The 17,528-nt window shown below is 41.6% G+C and overlaps 2 protein-coding genes across 5 annotated transcripts in view; both read left to right on the forward strand.

The window, feature by feature from the left end:
- Positions 1–17,528, forward strand: part of LOC308582131 (ovomucoid-like) — a 331,104-nt gene that overhangs the window by 104,921 nt on the left and 208,655 nt on the right. The window lies entirely within an intron of this gene.
- Positions 1–17,528, forward strand: part of RNF145 (ring finger protein 145) — a 74,608-nt gene that overhangs the window by 27,528 nt on the left and 29,552 nt on the right. For all 3 annotated transcript variants that reach the window (XM_081184943.1, XM_081184942.1, XM_081184944.1), the window contains exon 3: positions 5,446–5,554. In XM_081184943.1, coding sequence (XP_081041069.1) covers positions 5,446–5,554 — 109 coding nt within the window. The remainder of the gene's footprint in view (positions 1–5,445; positions 5,555–17,528) is intronic.

Genomic DNA, 17,528 nt, shown 5'->3' on the forward strand with positions numbered 1-17,528 from the left:
TAACTCCCCAATCTCTTGTGAAACTTGATGGGTGATTTTGGGCTACTCGCTTTTTCTCAGCCTCAACCTCATAGAGTTGTTGTGAGAACAAAATTGGGGGATGGGGGAAGAACCATTTATACCACCCTGAGTGGCTTGGGGGGAAGAATCTGAATGGGAAAAGAGAATACAGTGAAGCAACATTTTTTAAAAATGCAAGGGCAAAATGAGGTTTGCATTACAAACCGGGAAGTGGTTTTTTAAAGGTTACTATAAGCAAAGTACTATCAAAATATTTGTTTCTAGTGTTAGCAAAAAAAATAATAAATGTTCACAAATACGTTGCCGTCTGAAGCTGTCTGGTGGTATCATATATATGTTGAATCTCTTTTTGTTGTTGACTGTTCAGAGACAGTGGATCTCTGCACCTGACATCATATGACTTTAAGTGACCAGGAGGTGGGTGTGGATTGCTCAACATGGCCTTGCAGGCCAAATCCAGAGGCCTGCCAGGGCTAATTAGGGCCATGGGCTAGGTTCCCCACTGTTGCTTTAGGTCCTGAGGTACCCAGGCCCTGTAAGGCTTTCTAGGTCACAGCCAGCACTTAGAATTGGCCTTAGAAACGAAACAGATGCCGGTGAAAGTGCAAAGTGGTTAACTTCTTGACTTCTGTCAAATACCATCAAGTAATAGTCAGTCAGTTGGATATTATTCCTCTCCTCTCTTAAGAACATCCAGGTTGCATAGTGTTATGCTAGCTGCCCTGCCCCAAAGTAGATAGTTGGAAATCGGATCTGCCTGTTAATGTGAGTGCAGAATTTTGATGCTTAGTATAAATCTGTCACTGCTTCAGAAATGCGTGGGCTGAGGAAGCCTTGCTATATAAATAACAGAGTCCCCTACCTATCTTTCTCTCACCATTCATTTGATTTTTGCTTCTCTCACCTCTGTCCTCTGGCTGCCGTGATATGCTGCCTTTCCCCTGAGAGGTTTTGCTGTCACATTAATAGCATCCCCAGGCACATTCAGCAGCCATTCACTTCTATGGCACAAAGTCAAAGAGCACACTTGAGGCCATGATCACATCCCGGCACTGAAATGCAGAGGGGGAAAGAGCAGGTTGTAGTTTTGGTTAAGCACTTTTAACAGACCTCTTCATAGTGTGCCTTCATGCTCAGGCCGACATTAGTGCCTGAGTGACAGATCTAATTTTCAAATGTTCTATTTTGGAAGTGTAGCTATTTTTAAGTGAAACCATAATCTTATGACTTGCCTTGTGTCTCTTTGTGATCACGCACTGGGAGGGAAGTTTTTGTGTGGTGATCAATTGCTATCTTGAGTTCCTTGCAGAAAATTAGTTACTTAATACAGTGAGAAGGCACATGAGGGCTAAAGCTATCCTCTTGCATTCAGTACTTGCTGCGCAGTCTGCATCCATTCCCTCTTCCATCCTTAGTGCATGCATGGATCATTCAGACACAGGAGAAAAAGCAGAGTGGAGCATGTTAAGTAAGGGTTTTCCCCCACACAATTAGTTAACAGGGTGGGCCTATCACCTACTTACTTAAGTCCTTTTGTAAAGGAAGTGCCTAAGGGGATAGCAGTGTTCTCTGAGCCAGTTTTCACACATATTAGTCATCTAGTAGTGGCCGCAATTGAGACATAATGGACGCAACATGTGAACTGGACCATTGTGTCATTCTTGCTTCTGCTGTTGTGGAGGAAATTGAAAGAGATGGCTGTACAGTCATACCTTGGTTTTCAAACGCCTTGGGAGTCGAACACTTTGGTTCCCGAACGATCGAAAACTGGAAGTGATTGTTCCGGTTTTCAAACGTTCTTTAGAACCCAAACATCCGACACGACTTCCGCAGCTTCCGATTGTTTGCAAGTGCTTCCTGCAACCAATTGGAAAGCCACACCTTGGTTCGTTTTGGAATTCCGTTTGATGTCCAAGGTACCGCTGTACTGCATAGCTTAGCCAGTATATTCTCTTTGTAGCCAAAGCTGTGCAGAACAGTGGTTAAGACCCGTCTGTTTGAGTAATTAGAGCTGGGATGTGGAACCTCCAGCCCGTGGACTAAATTTGGCCTAGCACAGTCCCAGTTTGACCCATGAGACTCTTTTCCCCAAACCATACGCATGCAGAGATGCAGCTGGATCAGCTGCATGACTGAGTTCTGTGTGACAAACTCAACCGCACACCCAATCCTTGCAGAGAAAGCAGGATTGAAGTCACTGTTCGGCAGCTGATAGAATGTAGCTTCAAGGCTACCGAATTGGCTGTGAAACCAAGTTTCCCACAGGGAACTCCCTGTAGCAGATCCTCCTGGATCGGCTGCATAATCAAGTTCCTCATTAGATCAAGACTAATGATAGTGTTGCCATAAGTCTTTCATGCCTGCATTTGTCCTCCAGAATAGATACTGATTCCTGGCCGTAGCTGCATGGCTAAGGGGCTGTATAAGGCCAACAGTGGACACCGTTTACTGAAGATAAACACTTTTACTTGAAACTGCAGACCAAGCCTGATAAGAACTATGCTCACCTTGTTGCTGCTGCTAACTTCAAGTGGCTTTTAACACTGGGAGAAATGCTACTGACAAGGTGCAAGTGATTTTGCACGTTGGTGTGATATGCAAAGTTACGTACCTGTATGGAACAATGAACAAGCTCTTTCATATCCCCCTATATGGAGTCCATGCATTTTTCTCAAGGATAGTATCCTCCTTCATGTTACTGGTGCAAAGAGATGTGCTAAAGCTCATGTGCTTGGTGGTTGCCCCGGATCTATAACTAGTACTTTATTACTTATTATTTCCATGCCTTTGAACCTTCTACCAATCTTGTGGTCTTCAGAGGGTCACAGGTTCCTCAACCCTGCTTAGGGTGTTTCAGCCTGTGATTTGGTAATTTCTGGAATATACTGCCTTAAAGTTGGAAACTTGCACAGTGTGTTGCGCTACTAACATGCTGGCTTGTGTTTGTGTGCCTGCATTTAAAGTGTGTATATCAACCTTCAGCTGATCTAATGGCAATGATTATGTGAGAGAAACAATTTACAGACATTTCAGTGATCACACACTTTATTTGATCACCAGGGCCTTGATTTGCTAAGCAGCTGGTGGAGTAGAAACCTGGAGATGCTAGTGAACATTTACATTAGTGAGGATGGGGACTGGAATAGAGGTGCAAATTCCAGTTTCTTCTCAGAATCCCCGTCTTTCCACAGAGAGTACCAGTCCATTCTATCTCTGAATGTTTAGCCACTGGGATGTAAAATTCTCAGTTGTTTACAGGAAGTCCCACATATTGCATTGATCATTTTAGCATGCCAACGTTGTTGATTATGAAAATGCACATTGGCCAGATATGAGGCTTTTGCAGGAAAAAAATGGAAATCTGCAAGGCGCTTTTTTTTTTTTTAGTGGTTACCACAATCATAAAACCAGGGTGAATGCTGAGATATTGGTAAGCTCATAAGCAGCAGTATTGTAGCTGCAGTGACCTTGACTCTTCTATTTCTGCCTATCAGTTCCAGCATTTTAAGGTTTGTGCTGTTGGGGCTACCTTTTCTAGAGAGCTCTTGCTCATGGCATTGTCTTATTTGCAGCCGGTGATGTGGGATGGAAAACATTATGTGGAAAATTTTCCAAAATGGGAAAACTTCCTGTAGCTTTTTCCCCCCACCAGAAAATTTTCCATTTCATTAGTTCCTTGGTAGCAATGTGAATGAATACCAACTGCAAATACTTTTTTAAAAAAGCTTTCTTTACTAAAAGAGAGAGAGAGAGAGAGAGACTGAGAGAGTAAAATAAGCATTCTGAACGGGTTCAATCTCTACGATTTTGGAAAATATTTGATGCAAAATGAATATTCTCCAAGGCAATTTTTTTCTAAAGGTTTCCCTGATTAAAATTTTTCAGGAAAGTACAACACTGCTTGTGGCTTAACATGTGAACTGCTGTGAAAGCCTTTCTCACACAGCAGCTGTGTGTGACCTCCACACATTCAGTGTTGGGTGGGGAATCAGGATCATGCCCAATGTGATAGGGAGCCATGTAAAACACAGGTCTTCAGAAAACCAAAACATTGAGAAACTGGTACTTCATTGGTGATTCCTTTTCTTTTTTTAAAGGAAAATCTTAGTCTATATCTAAAAGACTGAAATGTCTTTCCCTATTTCAGTGTTGATTTCTGACTTATTTTTCCTGAACATTTTGACTGACAGCAAAGTTATGTTGATCACCTCCTTTTATTACGACAAATGAAGAATGTCATTTGCTTAGTGAGTGAATAGACCACTTCTGCTGCTGTTACTCAGAATAAGCAAGTGTTCAGAGCCCCAATTGATAGAATAAGCAAGCGTTCAGAGCCTGAATTGAAGTATTGATTCCTTGGTTGCTTTCCATGATAAAGTATTCTTAAGGGTGCACCATCAGCTGTCTCCTCAATGAGTTTACTGTTGTTTGAGAGTAGTAATGAGGGACTGTATGATTAATTGCAAAGGAACATTCTTACCTCCCTAACTATTAGAATCATAGCATTGCAAAGTACTTTGGAGGTAATCTAAACCAGCCCTGTTTTCCATTAGGGTTCTGCAATGCAGCTTACAGCATCATTGACAGAAGAGTCCAGCCTTTGCTTAAATACAGTTAAAGAAGTCCATCACCTCCCAAGGCAGCTTACTGTTAGGAGGTTTCTGCTCACATTTGTATCTGAAATCTGCTTCACCACAATTTCAACCCATTGGTTCTTTTACGCCCTCTAGAGCAGAAAAGAAACCTGTTTCATCTTCCGCATGGCAGCACTCCAGATATTTGAAGGGAATGCTTTTATGTCTCCCCTTCTCCTCCTCCTCCACGTTCAATATAAGCATCTCCTTCAGCTGTTCCTCATAGGGCTTGGTTTCCAGACCCTCTCCACTACCACAGTCCTAATTGCTCTCCTCTAGACATGCTCCAGTTTGTTAACGTTCTTAAATGTGTTGCCCAGAACGGTCTGCATTATTTCAGATGCACTCCGACAAACAGAGAATAGAGTGGAACTGTTTTGATCTGCCTCTGTTAATTCAGCCCAAGACTGCATTATGTTCTTTTTTATAAGCTGCTTCGCAGTGCTGGCTTACGTTCAGCTTGCAATTATTTTGCTTGGTTTTGTTGGGCCAAACTACATGGGAGAGATTCTGTGATTGGATTTCATGAAGTTGAAGGACTTTTGTCAATTCTCTCTCTCTCCCTTGCACCGTGCCTCCTTCTTAGCTGACGTTTTGTGGATCAGTTGACCTCTCTAAGATTAATTGTCTTTTTCTTGATTTGCTATGGCTCTAGCCATAACACCTGCTTTTTTGTTTTTTAAAAATGCAGAAAGTGGTACCTTTAAATTCACTTTTAAAAGAAATGAATAATATCATTCTTTAGAAGTCCATGGACTTAACTGTGAAATTATTTCCATTTCTTCTCCAGGTTACATCTTAAGTGTTGTGCTCCTAACCTTACCCAGACAACACCTGGTTCAACTCTACCTGTATTTTCTAACTGCACTGTTGCTGTATGCTGGTCATCAGATATCCAGGTAAGAGTTGTCTCATCACCCTTGTAAGCTTTGCTTTTCATGAGTTTTTTTGCCAATAACTTCCACTTGCAAAATACGTTATTTATTCCATTTATGTATTTATAGAAGGTAGTAGCCAGTGGTGACTGTCCACTGACAGAAAGTGAGGGAAATCAGTTTTTGACAATCCCCCTTCCCCACCTCCAGAACTCAACCCTCCACAGATCTTCTCTAGAAGTCCCTCCCCAATCCTCTAGAGCAGATTTAGAGGGGGAATTTCTGAAATCTGCCTCCCACTCTATTCTGCTGACTATACTTTTATTCTTTATATTATGGCTTTCCTCCAAGGATCTTGTTGCATATGGTTCCCACTCCCATTTGTCTATTCACAAAAGAGGGGTAGGTTTAAATTAGTGCCAGTGACTTAACTCACCTATTGAGCTTTGTAGGAGAATGGAGATTTGAACTCAGATTCCACAATCCTAGTCAAACACTAGTTTTCCCAAGGAATGAATGAGAAACTTTTCTGTTGACTTTAGTTGTAGTCTGGAATGAGTCTTGAGACTTGAAACATAATCCTGTACTGTATTAGGTTGTAATGGATCCCTTATCATGCCTAGATATGTATGGGGTATGGGTGTGCGCGCACGTGTGTTTAGATATAAAGTGGCTGAGAACATGTAAAATGCAAAACTAAAAATAACAGTATCACACCTTTAAAAGACAGTCGTGAAAAACAACCCAATTTTAACAGCATCAAAACCAAAACCCTGTCTTTGAGGTCTGGAGTGCAGTTTCAGAGGAAATGTTTAAAGTATTTAAATAAACCATCTCCCATACAATTCTTGTTTCTAACCATTTTTGAAGGACCAGATATGGACCTAACAGTTGAAGTATTGCTTATTACCCCAATACAGTGGTACCTCTGGTTACAGACACTTCAGGTTACAGACGCTTCAGGTTACAGACTCCGCTAACCCAGAAATAGTATCTCGGGTTAAGAACTTTGCTTCAGGATGAGAACAGAAATCGCACAGCAGCAGCACGGCGGCAGCGAGAGGCTCCATTAGCTAAAGTAGTACCTCAGGTTAAGAACAGTTTCAGGTTAAGAATGGACCTCCAGAACGAATTAAGTTCTTAACCTGTGGTACCACTGTAGTAGCAACATGTTTATCCAGAGCCATCAATGGAAATATATATATATATATATATATGCAGGTTTTGGTGTCTTCGGGTATCTTCCCGTGTAAGAGTTGGGGTGTCTAGGCGACGTTTCGACGAGGTCTCACTCATCATCTTCAGGCTGGTGCTTTCGGCTTCTTGTTACTAGAACAGAGCAGGATCTCAGTGTTTGAGTTCCTATAAATACTGTTGAGGGGGGTGTGGTGTATAGCCTCCAACGTTCTGGGCAGAGAGGAAGTTCCCAGGTTAATGACCCTCCTAAGTGGTACTCAGAATATCACTCAAGAAATCACTCAAGATATCCCTCAAGTAATTAATGAACAAAAGAAGAAAAGGCACAATAACCTGGGAACTTCCTCTCTGCCCAGAACGTTGGAGGCTATACACCACACCCCCCTCAACAGTATTTATAGGAACTCAAACACTGAGATCCTGCTCTGTTCTAGTAACAAGAAGCCGAAAGCACCAGCCTGAAGATGATGAGTGAGACCTCGTCGAAACGTCGCCTAGACACCCCAACTCTTACACGGGAAGATACCCGAAGACACCAAAACCTGCATTCCTGTACCCGTGAAAATCTACGAAAGCATATATATATATATATATATATACAGTGGTACCTCAGGTTACATACGCTTCAGGTTACAGACTCCGCTAACCCAGAAATAGTACCTTGGGTTAAGAACTTTGCTTCAGGATGAGAACATAAATCGTGCAGCGGCGGCGCAACAGCAGCAGGAGGCCCCATTAGCTAAAGTGGTGCTTCAGGTTAAGGACAGTTTCAGGTTAAGAACGGACCTCCAGAACGAATTAAGTACTTAACCCGAGGTACCACTGTATACCACTAAATGTGGCACAATTTATGGAACTCTGTTATCTCTGAAAGCAACCACCCATCAAATACAGCTATTAAGTGGTCTTTTTACGCAGTATGGAATTTCTTCAATTCTGCAGGCTATTAACTCCCTCCCCCCTTCCCATGTATTCACATCTTCACATGCAGACTTTGGGTTAGTAGGCATAGTCAGCTCAGGCAACAACCCTTCCATTTGTCAGAAATCTGCAAGCCCTACTTACATGTATAAAGAAAAGGAAAATAACATGTGCACTTTCGACTGTCAAGCATAACATTGCTATGAAAGATACTGTGCTTTTACTTTTGGTTACATTTACGTTTTCAAACAAAAGATTTATTTAAAAATGCAGAAAAACCATTCCCTTCATGTTACCACAGCTGTGGGAAACCTCCGGCCTGCAGAACTGATGAGGCCCAACAATGGTTCTGATATGGCCTGCAAGGCTGTTTTCCTAAAGCTGCACCCACCCAGCACCTGACAAAAGTGGGCTTCCAGGGTGTGGGGAAGCTCAGCGTTCAGCCTACTGGCCAGATCCTGTTTCCCATCCCTGTGTTAGCATATTTATGTGTGTCAAGCAGATACGCAGGGCCATCCTTAGCCAGCTATTGAACCTCTGCCATCTGAGCTGCGTTCTGGGCCAACAACGTGATTCAGCTTTTCAGCCTACAGTGGACAAAATATGGGAAGGGGGAGCTAGGAAGGTAGCCAAGAACATAAAGAATCATTGCTGTGACAGTTATTGTAGATATTTATTACTTTTCCGGTTAGCTTTGCAGCAAGGAATTTACTGACTTTGAGGGTGTGAAATAAAAAGTTAGACATTGGATAGCCAAGGGTGAAGTATCCAGAAGAGTAAGACTCCATGGTGTCTGCAAGTTTTCTTCAGGGAGAAAAATTCTCTTTAGAACAGACATTGATTTTTTTAAAATTTATTTTTTAGCAGAGGAGCCATCTTGGAGATTTTGTGTGGGAAATGCAAGGAATGTGGAATTGAAGCCACTTCCTTGCAGTGCTCTGTGGTGTGGAAACTGGTGTATTAAAATGATGTCCAGAAAGTAGTATGTTGGCTTCCAAAACCAACAGAATTTCTCTTCCAGCAGATGGTTTGGAATTGGAGAGAGAAAAGCAAATGGACATTGTAGAGACATGTAAACAAAGAAGATAATTTTCTTGTTCGGAAATGAAAGGAGGTGGTAGAGAGTATACATGAGCCTGAATCTTGTTCAAATTACAATAATCCAGTAGTCAGTCGGTTTCCCATCTCCCCATCAAGCAGGCTTTCCCCTGTATGTTCCTAACTTTCTCAAAGCTTTCCATGATATAGGCTCACTTTGGCATCTTTTCTTTCATTACTACTACTACATGTATGCTGCCCTTTCCTCCTTTATTATAGGATAAATTGATTCTGCAGTGACTCTATGTATACAGAGACAGCTACACTGGCTTTAAATCATGCACATTGGCTAGGGATGGGGAATTTGTGAGTCTCGAAATGTTGGCTGGCAACTCCTGTAATCCCTGCCCATTGATTGTGCTTCCTGGGGCTGATGGGAGTTGTAGTCCAGCAGCATCTGAAGGGCACCACATTGGCTAACCCAGTTGTAAACATCTGCAAAGATGCTCCAGAGGGTTGTGGGATCCTCCAGAAAAGTGTGGGAGATGGTGTGGAGTACAGGTTGTCTGTAGGAACCTCCATTGAATCAGATTTCCTTCCATGAACAGAAGGGCATATCTAGATCCTACCCAATGTATGTATGTGGAATAGTAAAGTTCAGCAATTGCATTTTGCATTGCTTTGAACTGTATGACTTACTTCACATTGTTTTCACCTTTTTTATGTAGTAGATAGGTAGCCGTGTTGGTCTGCCATAGTCAAAATAAAAAAATAAAAAAATTCCTTCCAGTAGCACCTTAAAGACCAACTAAGTTAGTTCTTGGTATGAGCTTTCGTGTGCATGCACACTTCTTCAGATACTTTTTTATGCTCAGGGATAATTTCCCCATTTTGTTCTGGTTACCTTGATACAAGCCTCAGGTACAGAAGTTTCCTTCGTTGTACTAAAGGACTACTTTGAAATAAATTTGAACACTACGGTGGAAAAAAGAACAATCTGGGACGCAAGTAAAGCAGTCATGAGAGGGTTTCTGATACAACAGAACACAATAAAGAGAAAATTTTGGAATGGAAAAAAGGAGAAAATTTTAGAGAAAATAAGTGAAGGAGAGAAGAAGTTGAGAACTAATCCAAAGTCAAAGGAGGTGCTAAGAGAAATTAAATTCCATCAAGCACAATACTCGAAATTAATCAACCAAGAAATAGAATGGAAAATTAAACAAATGAAGCAGAGATCGTTTGAATCAGCAAATAAATGTGGAAAGCTGCTAGCTTGGCAGTTGAAAAAAAGGCAAAAGTTAAACACGGTTACAAACTTAGAGATTCAAGGAAGAACAGTTCAGAAACCAGAAGAAATAAGGAAGTGCTTCCACAGATACTTCAAAGATCTTTATGCACAGGGGCCTCAGAAAGAATTGGAAATAGACCAATTTTTAAAGACAAACGGACTATCTAAAATAAGTCAAGACAAAAGATCAATTCTTAATTGCAAAATAACTCAACAGGAAATTGAAGGTGCCATTCAGAATATGCAACTTGGCAAATCTCCAGGCCCGGATGGACTCACCTCCAAATATTATAGGACTTTGAAGGACTTTTTGATACAACCGTTGTTGGAGGTTTGCAATCAGATTATGGAGGGGAAGAGGGCACCGGAAACGTGGAAAGAAGCATTCATCACATTGATACCTAAGTCAGAATCGGAAAAGACCCAGCTTAAGAACTACCGTCCCATCTCACTCCTGAATGTGGATTACAAAATATTTGCAGACATTTTAGCAAGTAGATTTAAAAAAGTACTAAATGAAGTAATTCACAAGGACCAAGCAGGCTTTCTCCCTGGTAGACATATGTCTGATAACACTAGGAACATCATCGACATATTGGAGCTTTTACGGATTAGGAACACAAGGGCGGTGCTAATCTTTATTGATGCGGAGAAAGCATTTGACAACATCTCTTGGATGTTCATGAAGAAAAATTTGGAAGGGATGGGAGTGGGGCGGGGGTTTGAAAATGGACTAGAGGCAATCTATTCAGAACAGAAAGCTAAACTGATAGTGAACAATGTGGTGTCGGAGGAACTCAAAATTGAAAAAGGGACACGACAGGGGTGCCCTCTATCTCCTCTGTTATTCATTTCTGTCCTGGAGGTGTTGCTGAACATGATTAGGGAGGACCGGTTGGTCCAGGGTATAGTGGTCGGAGCGAAACAGTACAAATTGAAAGCCTTTGCAGATGACCTAGTTTTAACATTACAGGAGCCAGAATCTAGTACAAAAAGAGTTCTTGAACTTATTTCGGAGTTTGGTCGGGTGGCGGGATTCAAGCTAAACAAACAAAAAACTAAGGTTTTGGCTAAAAATTTGACACCTACAGAAACAGAGGGGTACCAGAAAGAAACAGAATTAAGTGTGGTTAAAAAAGTGAAGTACCTGGGGGTATTTTTGTCCACCAAAAACCTGAATCTATTTAAAGACAATTATGAAAAATGTTGGTTGGAAATCAAAAAGGACTTGGAAATTTGGTCAAGATTGAAACTTACCTTGTCAGGTCGAATTGCAGCTATAAAGATGTGTGTTTTGCCGAAAATGTTATTTCTGTTTCAAACCCTACAGGTCGTGGACAGAGTGGAATGTTTTGGAAAATGGCAGAAGGATATATCTAGGTTTGTCTGGCAGGGCAAAAAGCCCCGAATAAAATTTAAAATACTAACTGACTCAAAAGAAAGAGGGGGGTTTGCCCTGCCGGACTTAAGGTTATATTATGAAGCTGCAGCCTTCTACTGGTTGAAGGATTGGTTTCTGTTGGAGAACACCGATGTCCTAGATCTGGAAGGGTTTGACAATGCTTTTGGTTGGCATGCATATTTGTGGTATGACAAGGCGAAAGTTCATAAATTGTTTAAAAACCATATTGTCAGAAAATCAATTTTTGCCGTCTGGATGAAGTACAAGGATTTATTAGAAAGTAGGACCCCGAGGTGGCTATCACCGATGGAGGCCAAGGTTCTCAAAAAAAGGCCCAATATGGAGGCCTACTGGCCGAAATATTGGGAATTAATTGAGAGAACTGGAGATAATTGGAAGCTACAGAGCCAGGACAAACTAAAAAGTAAGGTGCGAGATTGGTTTCATTATGCTCAAATTCAAGAGGTCTTCAAAATGGATAAAAAAGTTGGTTTCCAGGTGGAAAAATCGAAATTGGAGACGGAGTTACTAGAACCAAAAACTAAGGTACTTTCGAGAATGTATAACTTGCTGCTTAAATGGAATACACAGGATGAGACAGTTGAATCTGCTATGATGAAATGGGCACAGGATGTTGGACATAACATTATGTCTGAGGACTGGGAAAGGTTGTGGAACACCGGTATGAAATTTACGGCATGTAGTGCCTTGAAAGAGAACATTATGAAAATGGTATACCGGTGGTACATGACCCCAGTCAAGTTGGCTAAGATATACCATCTGTCTGATAACAAATGCTGGAAGTGTAGGGAGGCAGAAGGGACATTCTTTCACCTCTGGTGGACCTGCCCGAAGGTAAAGGCCTTCTGGGAAATGATATATAACGAATTGAAAAAGGTATTTAAATATACCTTCCCCAAGAAACCAGAGGCCTTCCTTCTGGGCATGGTGGACCGGAAGGTGTTAAAGAAGGATAGAACTTTGTTTATGTATGCAACCACAGCAGCAAGAATTCTTATTGCAAAGCATTGGAAGATACAAGATTTACCCACACTGGAGGACTGGCAGACGCAGTTGATGGACTACATGGAGTTGGCAGAAATGACTGGCAGAATCCGAGACCTGAGCGAAGAAACAATTGAGGAGGACTGGAAAAAATTTAAGGACTATTTGCAGAAATACTATAAGTTGTTTGAATGTTAAGATCGTGCACTATTAGGAAACGTTATGCTTCCGTAACTTGACTAGGTAAATGACAAAGTAAGTTATGACAAAAAAAGGAGACAAACTTGAAACAAATATATTATGTTTATTATAAAGGCACAAAAATTAAATTACAAACTATTGAAATTGGTAACATAATAAATTCAAAGGTACAATAAGCGGTGAAATAAGGTAACAAATTGCTGACATTGTTAGACTAAAGAACGCAATGTTGGGAGGACGTGAGGAGGTCCAATGGAAAGTAATTTTATTGAAAGATGATTTGAAACATATTTAATTTTTTCTTTCTTTTTTTTCCCCCCTATTTCTAAAAATTGTTTCTTGTTTTTCGCTTTGTAACTGAACATGTGAATCTATAAAAAGAAACGCAATAAAAAACTTATAAAAAAAACAACACAGAAGTTTCCTTCGTTGTCATGCAGTGCCCAGAGAATGCACAGCATCCACATAATCGCAGACTAGCAGCTTGAATGGTGTGTGAGAGAGCAAGGGAAATTTTGGGCCGTCATTCATTGAATAGAGAGGGAAGGTCTTCGTTTGCTTCCCAGAGGTCGTAGGATGAGGATGGGGGCAAGCTGGCCTGCCAAGGCCTCCATCATCCCATGGTCCTAGGGAAGCTAATAGGGGCCTGGCAGTGCCTCTTCCTATGAGGTGTACATCCTTACATGTATAAAAGGACAGGATTGTGGTAAGATACTCATTTGTTAATCTCTGGACATGGCCTCATGTGCTACTGTAGCTTCTTTTCATATAGAGTGGTACCTCGGGTTACATACATTTCAGGTTACATACGCTTCAGGTTACAGACTCCGCTAACCCAGAAATAGTGCTTCAGGTTAAGAACTTTGCTTCAGGATGAGAACAGAAATCGGGCTCCGGCAGCGCAGCAGCAGCAGGAGGCCCCATTAGCTAAAGTGGTGCTTCAGGTTAAGAACAGTTTCAGGTTAAGTACAGACCTCCGGAACGAATTAAGTACTTAACCCGAGGTACCACTGTGCAGTGTATCCCCCTATGAGGTTATTCAGCAACCTGTTTGCCGCAGCAGAATAAAACAAATACTAATGAAGCAAGCTCTACAGATTTATCTCTGTATTTATTCCTGTGCTCCTTAATAGCAGTTTAATAAACAGGGCTATTGCTTAGCTAATTATTATGGCATTTTAGTTGCTACTATATTGAAAACATCCTTAGAGGATTCCTTTGAAAGCTTGGCTCATAATTACAATGTAGCTTCAGGGCAAAGTATTTCTTTTCTTAACACATAGCATCTTATATAGTGCTTTTAAGAGTTTTTAAAGCCTTTGCATATATTACTGGTACAGTGGCTGTTGAGATACAGTAGAATATAATCAAGTGATAGGAGGAATAGGAATCCAGGTTTATCCTGACTCATGAAATGACGTCATGAGTTTTCTCTGAGCAAACTCTTGTTCTGGAGTGATAGAAGTTGCATTGGACACCCAATGGGGAAATAGTACGGTAGAGGCTACCAAACTTTCTTCTCCATGCAGCCATCTCAAGATCTCAGGCTTCAGCAGTCCCACTGACTGCGCAAGATTCTCAGTCCTTGGCTGTCAGGTTCACACTTTCATTCCAGTTCCTTTTCCCACACTTTCAAAGAGATTGGTAAATGCCGAAAAATGCAACGAGTGCTATTGAAATTTTACAGATAAGTGGCACATACAAATCCAAGATGACAGTAATAATATGAAAGCTAGAAAGGAGTTGTCTAGATGCTTGCCCTTAACAGAGAAGACCGGCAACAAAAGTGTCTGTTGAATTATCTGATGTGGATAAAGAAACCACAGTTGCCTATAATTAATTCATCCTTGCTAGCTTGCAAATACGTCTCTTGTATGCCCAAGAATGCATGCATGTAGGTTCAGAAATGCTTCTTAAAATGTGTCTTTTGTTTTTAAACAAGATTAGTTCAGTGTGTGTGCAAGGATCCATCTTGAGAACCATTCCTGAGAGAGCCTTTACTTACTTACTTACTTGCTTGCTTACTTACTTACTTACTTACTGTTAGCCATCTGTGGAGTAACAATACAAAGGGTGGGATACAGTGGTACCTCCGGTTGCAAACAGGATCCCTTCCAGAGCTCTGGTCGGATCCTGAGGTTTCCACAACCCGAGGGACCGCTTCTGCTCATGCGCATGGCACAGCACTTCTGTGCATGTGAAACCTGGAAAAATGCCGCGTTTGCATCCTGGAAAAATGCCACGTTCGCATCCTGAAGGATACACAACCGGCGGTGTGTGTATCCAGAGGTACCACTGTATACACATTTTAAAATTAAGTTTTTTTTTTAAAAAAATTGATTTTTAAGAAACATGGTGGGCACTTTTTCCGGAGTGACAGATTACATACTACTGGCTGGACAAGAAAAAGGGAGAATGTGTGCAGCAAAGATGGAGGGAGAAGGTCGTAACGTACTAGCAGTAGCGGTCCTTTAGATTCCTTGCTTATTCTCATGCATTTTAATTGGCTGTTGTAGACGAAAGAGAGCCACTTCACCTACTTGTAGCATAACCTGCACCTACTTGTAGCACTTCAAACACCTCTTCCATGTACCTGTGCCAGGCTTGCTATTTCACGGCAGATTTTTAAAATGTTTATAACAAGAGAATTACTCATTTTGTTAGTTTCATAACTCTGAAGGCAAATAGTTTGTAATGAGTTAAAGAGAAGAATTTGTTATCCAGCTAACGTTGCAGCTTGAGTGGGCTTTTTTTCCCTGTTTATGATTAGCGCTGCCTTAAGTCCAAGAGTATCTTAAGGCACAAGGCTATGAAGGATAAATGAATCAGAGAGAGGCCCACATAAAAATTCCTAAATTAATATGCCTCTCCTAAATAGAGGCAGAGTTTCTTTTACTTAGTACTCACAGTTATTCCCTCAATTTCCATTACCAGTTATTTTGCTCTCTTTTTGCATACTTGCCTTGTAAATTTCACATTCGGCTCTAAAAATTGGGCCCAAGCTACAAATATTACCGTATTTTTCGCTCTATAACACGCATCCGACCATCACACGCACGTAGTTTTTAGAGGAGGAAAACAAGAAAAAAAATATTCTAAACGAAACAGTGGATGTATGATTTTTGTGGTTCATGCTGTGGCCACAGACGTGATCTGACAGTGAGTTTGGAGTAGCCCAATGCAAAAATCCTGAGGATCCATGTGGATCCATGCTTTGTAACCACGTTTTTGCACCACTGTGGCCCCAGGCAACAGTGGGTGCGTGATTTTTTTGGTGCAAGATGTAACCATGGACATGCTATGTGATCTGATGGTGAATTTGGGGTGACCCAGTGCAAAAATCCTGAGGTTCCATGTGGATCCGTGCTTTGTAACCATGTTCTAAGTGGGGAGGGTAGGAAAAGCACTCAAGGGATAAGGAACACGCGTGGGGTGTGTGGAGAAGGATGCTTCTAATAATGCAGAAGAGGGGTATAAGGGGAGAAGGCTCCTCTCCTCTCCCGCTTTGCTCCTTTAAAGAAGCAGGCTCCCTGTCCCTCTCTCCTCCCCACTCAGCAGCTCTTCTACCGCTTTGCTGTTTCAAAGTGAGCCACGGAGGAGGGAAGGAAGGGGAACCATGGATCCTCTGCTCACAACTGCAGCAGATCCCCCCGCCACCCATAGGCATTCCCTCCATAACACGCACAGACATTTCGCCTTACTTTCTAGGAGGAAAAAAGTAAGTGTTATGGTGCAAAAAATACGGTATGTCATCACGTCAATCTTGTTTTCATGACTGCTGTTCTCCCAAGGAAAATAACTTTTGGGAATTTTTGATCCAGGGGTTACCAACCTTTTTGGGCCCGTAGACACAACTGCAAACTGGAGAACCTGTTGTGTGCACTACATACACACAGGGCAGCCAAGCACATACTGCAACCTATTTTATTTTATTGACTACAGTAGAATACTTCTTTCATGGCTAATTGCAGCAGGGGAGGAGATCCTGTGGACGTCAGGGAGGCCTCTGCAAGCACATCTGTGCCCCCTGGGGGCCACACTCCTTGGAGACCAGTTTGTGTGTGTCCTCTCTCTCTCTCTCTCTCTCTCTCTCTCTCTCACACACACACACACACACACACACACACAATCACTGCCTTAATACTTTCCCTATCATCTGCTTTGCCCTTTCAAAATAACTTCCTAAACCTGATTTCTACTTACAGGAGGGGGGAATGCCAGGACCCCTGTATTTTTGCTCATTTGTGAAAAAGCAGCTTGAGGGGTGGTGACTGGTTTGGTAAGGGTTAACCAGCATCTTTTGCCTGCTCTGCTGCTTAAGATTCCAGCCTCCTTTAGATGCTTCCCTTCACAGGGAGGGCTGGGGGGAATCTATCAGCAAAAAGGAACATGGAACAACATGTAGCTTGGCACCTCTTCAGATTGCAGATTTGGTAGAATTGCAGCTGTTTAGCAGAAAGGATCTGGCAGGCAGGGGCAAGAATTGAGAGAGTTTCAGTATTACTCTTTTCCATTGGTAGCTCTGGATGAAATAATAATTCATTTTTTGCTATTGGGGAGTCTAAAAAGATCAGATGCAATATACTAATAGGCTTGATCTATGTTTCTTCATGGTTCTGGTATGCCTTTCAGTCTCATTCATCCTTGCAACCAATTCTGTGGATTGTGGTTTCAGTTATAGAAGCCCATTGGTAAGTCCAAGGCATAGACATCAATTTTATACAAAAATCTGCACTCTTAAATATTATTACCCAAAAGTAAGTCCCACATATCATTATTCTCAGTAAACATTTTGTAGCATCAAGTAGCAGCTGTGCAGAGTGTTTACGTCCTCAGGAAAACCTGTGATCTTGGATATTTTTTAAACTTCTTTGAGAGAGGGAAAACTGAGACTGAGTAGCCCAAGACCATCTAATAGTCAGTGATCTCAGCTGGGATTTGAACTT

The sequence above is a fragment of the Podarcis bocagei genome (genome assembly GCF_964188305.1).
Source record: "Podarcis bocagei genome assembly, chromosome: 2".
NCBI lineage: Eukaryota > Metazoa > Chordata > Lepidosauria > Squamata > Lacertidae > Podarcis > Podarcis bocagei.